The following is a 3283-nucleotide window of genomic DNA, read 5'->3' on the forward strand; positions in this document are numbered from 1 at the left end:
CATATTTACAGTCAAAAAACTAGTTTAAATTATATAAATCAAGATTTCACCTCAAATTTTTACGCCGGATTCCCACACCAGAAAGTCAAAAAAAGCGCACTAAAGACAACTCATTTATTATCCAGATAACTGGATGATGAATATTTGATACTTACAAGACGTCAACCCATTTCCATGAAAGTGTTTGTAGGTAAAATTATATCCACGAATTGACGGTCAAAACAGAAGTCAGAGTACCTCCAAAAAAAAGGTGTATTAATGAGTCTTTAGGATTGGAAATATTGGTGGCCTGTCTTTTCGGCTTTTGCTTTTCTCAGTATAGTAGAGCAACTTTTGCGCTCCTTTCTAGGGATCCTTGTTTGTCGACTTTAGATTTTATCAATGCGGTAGAGCATATTTTGCTTTTCATTTGCGTGTCCCATTTCATATTTTGTCATTGAGTAGAGCTGAGAGGTCGAAGATGCCCACACGTGGGCATCTTATCATTTACATTTCTTTATATTTTGTGCATTTTTTCTCAGTTCAGAATTTCTCATTGTAATTTTTTTTGCAGAATTTCTTTCTTTCTCACACTGTTAGCTAATATGGTCTATCGCAACCTGCTTGGGTAGCACCGAGCATCCTTCACATCACCTCCATTCTATTTTCCGATTGGTAATGGATGCATCTTCCTCCACCACTGCTAGTTCTGACTACAATGTGTTCATCAGCCATCGTGGTCCGGATGTAAAGAAAACTTTTGCTAGCCATCTGTACCAGCATCTTTGTTCATATGGATTGAGAGTCTTTTAAGATCAACCTAAACTATAATGGGGAGACTATTTGACTTCTCAAATTGAAGGTGCCATTCTATGGGGATCTGTCCATGTGGCCATTTTCTCCACTGGATATGCCGAATCAATCTGGTGTCTAAATGAACTCGTCCTAATGTTGGAGTCAAAATCTCCAATAATTCCAGTATTTTACCATGTGAAGCCTGTTGAGCTTAGGTGGACACGGGGAAAAGAGGGAGGGTATGCTAAAGCCCTCAATAAATTAGAAAAGATCCTGAAACTGGTGAAGAGAAGCTGCGATACGACTCCAGTACGATTGAAAATTGGAGAAATGCTCTTTCTCATGTTGCAGGAATAAGCGGTTTGGAGCTCGACGCGTGTAACGGGTGAGAACTCAAACTCCCCTCTGGCTATTATATTATTTTATATTACGTGATATGCGCATAGAGTTTAGACTTTTCATTAGTTCTATCTATTTTCTTGTTACTAACCAGTGATGAGGGGGAGCTGCTAGAAAAGGTGGTTGAAGGGGTCTTTAAAAGGTTAAAAGACCAGCCATGCATGGTGCTCAATATCCAATAGGTTTGGATAATAAAGTAATGGATTTTGAAAACGCAGTCTCTTTGCGGAGAATAACTGCCCAGATCTTGGGTATATTGGGGTTAGGTGGTGTAGGAAAGACCATGTTGGCAAAGGAAGTTTATAATCAGAAGAGATTCGATTATAGTAAATCCTGCTTTTTATATGATGTTAGAGATAATGCAGATAAGGGCTCTTTAAATTTGTTGCAGACAGAACTTCTTAAGAGCTTGAGCGGATGGGATAAGCAAATAGCCAGTGTCGATGAAGGAATAGGGATTCTGAAGAAGCATATTTCATCTCCTAACGTTTTGTTAATCTTAGATGATGTAGATAAGGCGGATCAGGTTTATGAACTTTTGCCGGATCAAACTGTACTTCACCCTGATAGCTTAGTACTGATTACATCTCGGAACAGAGATGTTCTCATAAGCTCAGGAGTTGAAGAGTCCTCAATATATATCCTAACTGGCCTCACTACACAACATTCTCTTGAGCTCTTCTGTTTGCATTCCTTCAATCGGCCACATCCACCCCAGCATTTGAATCTTTGGTACAGAAGTTCGTAGAAGCCTGTGGTGGGTTACCATTATCTTTAAAAGTGTTTGGGGCACTTCTGAAGGGAAAGAGCACATCTTACTGGGAAGCCCAATTGATTAAACTTAGAAGCATACTTCCCAGTGAGATAAAACAAGGGCTTCACATTAGTGATGATGCATTGGATGTGACTGAACATTCAATTTTCTTAGATATTTCTTGTTTTTTCATTTGAGAAGACAGGGATATGGTCATAAGTAAAAGGGATAAGTAAAAGGGATAATGTTTTTTCATTTAAATGCTCTGCAACTTTTGAACCCTCCTTCATTCGAAGACTGTACAATTGTCTTTTCAAATAAATTCTATTGGTTAACGACTTTGTCATATATAGTTTTTCTAGTTTTTCCCATAAGCCTAAAGCTGTACTCTCTTCAACAATGTTGAAGAGAACTTCATCTGCCAGGCATAACCTGGTGGTATTGAGAGCTCGGACATCCAAGTCCTCCCAGTTTGAATCTTTCATGCTAGCAGGTTTCTGTTATGAAACCAGCTCACAAAAAGATAGAAAAGATAGATCAATGCCTTATAATTCAGCCTCTTCGAGGGGGAAACCTCCTTTACATTACACAAATGAACAATTCTTGGATGATACAAATGACAAGACCTCCTTTCTATATATAGGAGTCTAAGGGGTCATAATATAATCAGAGCCGACATAACAATAATAATGTAAGGGCACAATAATAACAATAGTGGGCTTCTATGGGGCACACTAATAACAATAGGGGGCTTCTATGGGGACTAAATGGGTACAACAATATAATAAGGGGGTTGTACTAATAACAATAAGGGATTACACTAGTAGTATAGGGGCCTAACATGCCCCTCTCCTTCAAAAAGTGTTGTCCTCAATGCTTGAGTAGTTCTTAATGCTTCTGTATAAAATTCCTATCCTTCCATGTGAAATATTCAACTGGTAAGTTCTTCCACTTGATGAAATACTCTAAAATTGATCGATTTCGTAGTTGTCAGGTTCTTATTTCTGTGACTACTCCATGTTCTAATATGATTTTTGCTTCCTCGTCAAGTTCTGACAATATTGTTTGAACAAGGATATTCTGCAACTTTTGATTGAGTGGCCACACTTCTTTGTCCTTATTCCATTCATCCCTTGCTTCGTTTACCCAATTTGGTTGGATAATTGAAATAGCACAAAACAATGCTTCCACATCCTCATCCTTTCTTGAGAGTGCATCTACAGCAAAAAATTTCTTCCCTTTTCTGTAGATGATGTCAAAGTCATAAACCAACATATTTGTGACCCATTTTTTATGTTCTTCTAAAAATAATATTTGTTCTAAAATGTACTTAAGACTATCATGATCCATTTTTAC

The 3283-nt window shown here is 37.9% G+C and overlaps 1 protein-coding gene across 1 annotated transcript; it reads left to right on the forward strand.

The window, feature by feature from the left end:
* Positions 1–1330: 1330 nt before the first annotated feature.
* Positions 1331–1921, forward strand: LOC149207653 (disease resistance protein RUN1-like). The gene has a single exon (XM_089398105.1). The coding sequence runs from the start codon at positions 1331–1333 to the stop codon at positions 1919–1921; it is 591 nt and encodes a 196-aa protein (XP_089254231.1).
* Positions 1922–3283: the final 1362 nt, after the last annotated feature.

Source organism: Pinus tabuliformis, chromosome 1_2, assembly GCF_031772625.1.
Source record: "Pinus tabuliformis cultivar Carrire ecotype Pingquan chromosome 1_2, CPIR1, whole genome shotgun sequence".
Taxonomy (NCBI): Eukaryota; Viridiplantae; Streptophyta; class Pinopsida; order Pinales; family Pinaceae; genus Pinus; species Pinus tabuliformis.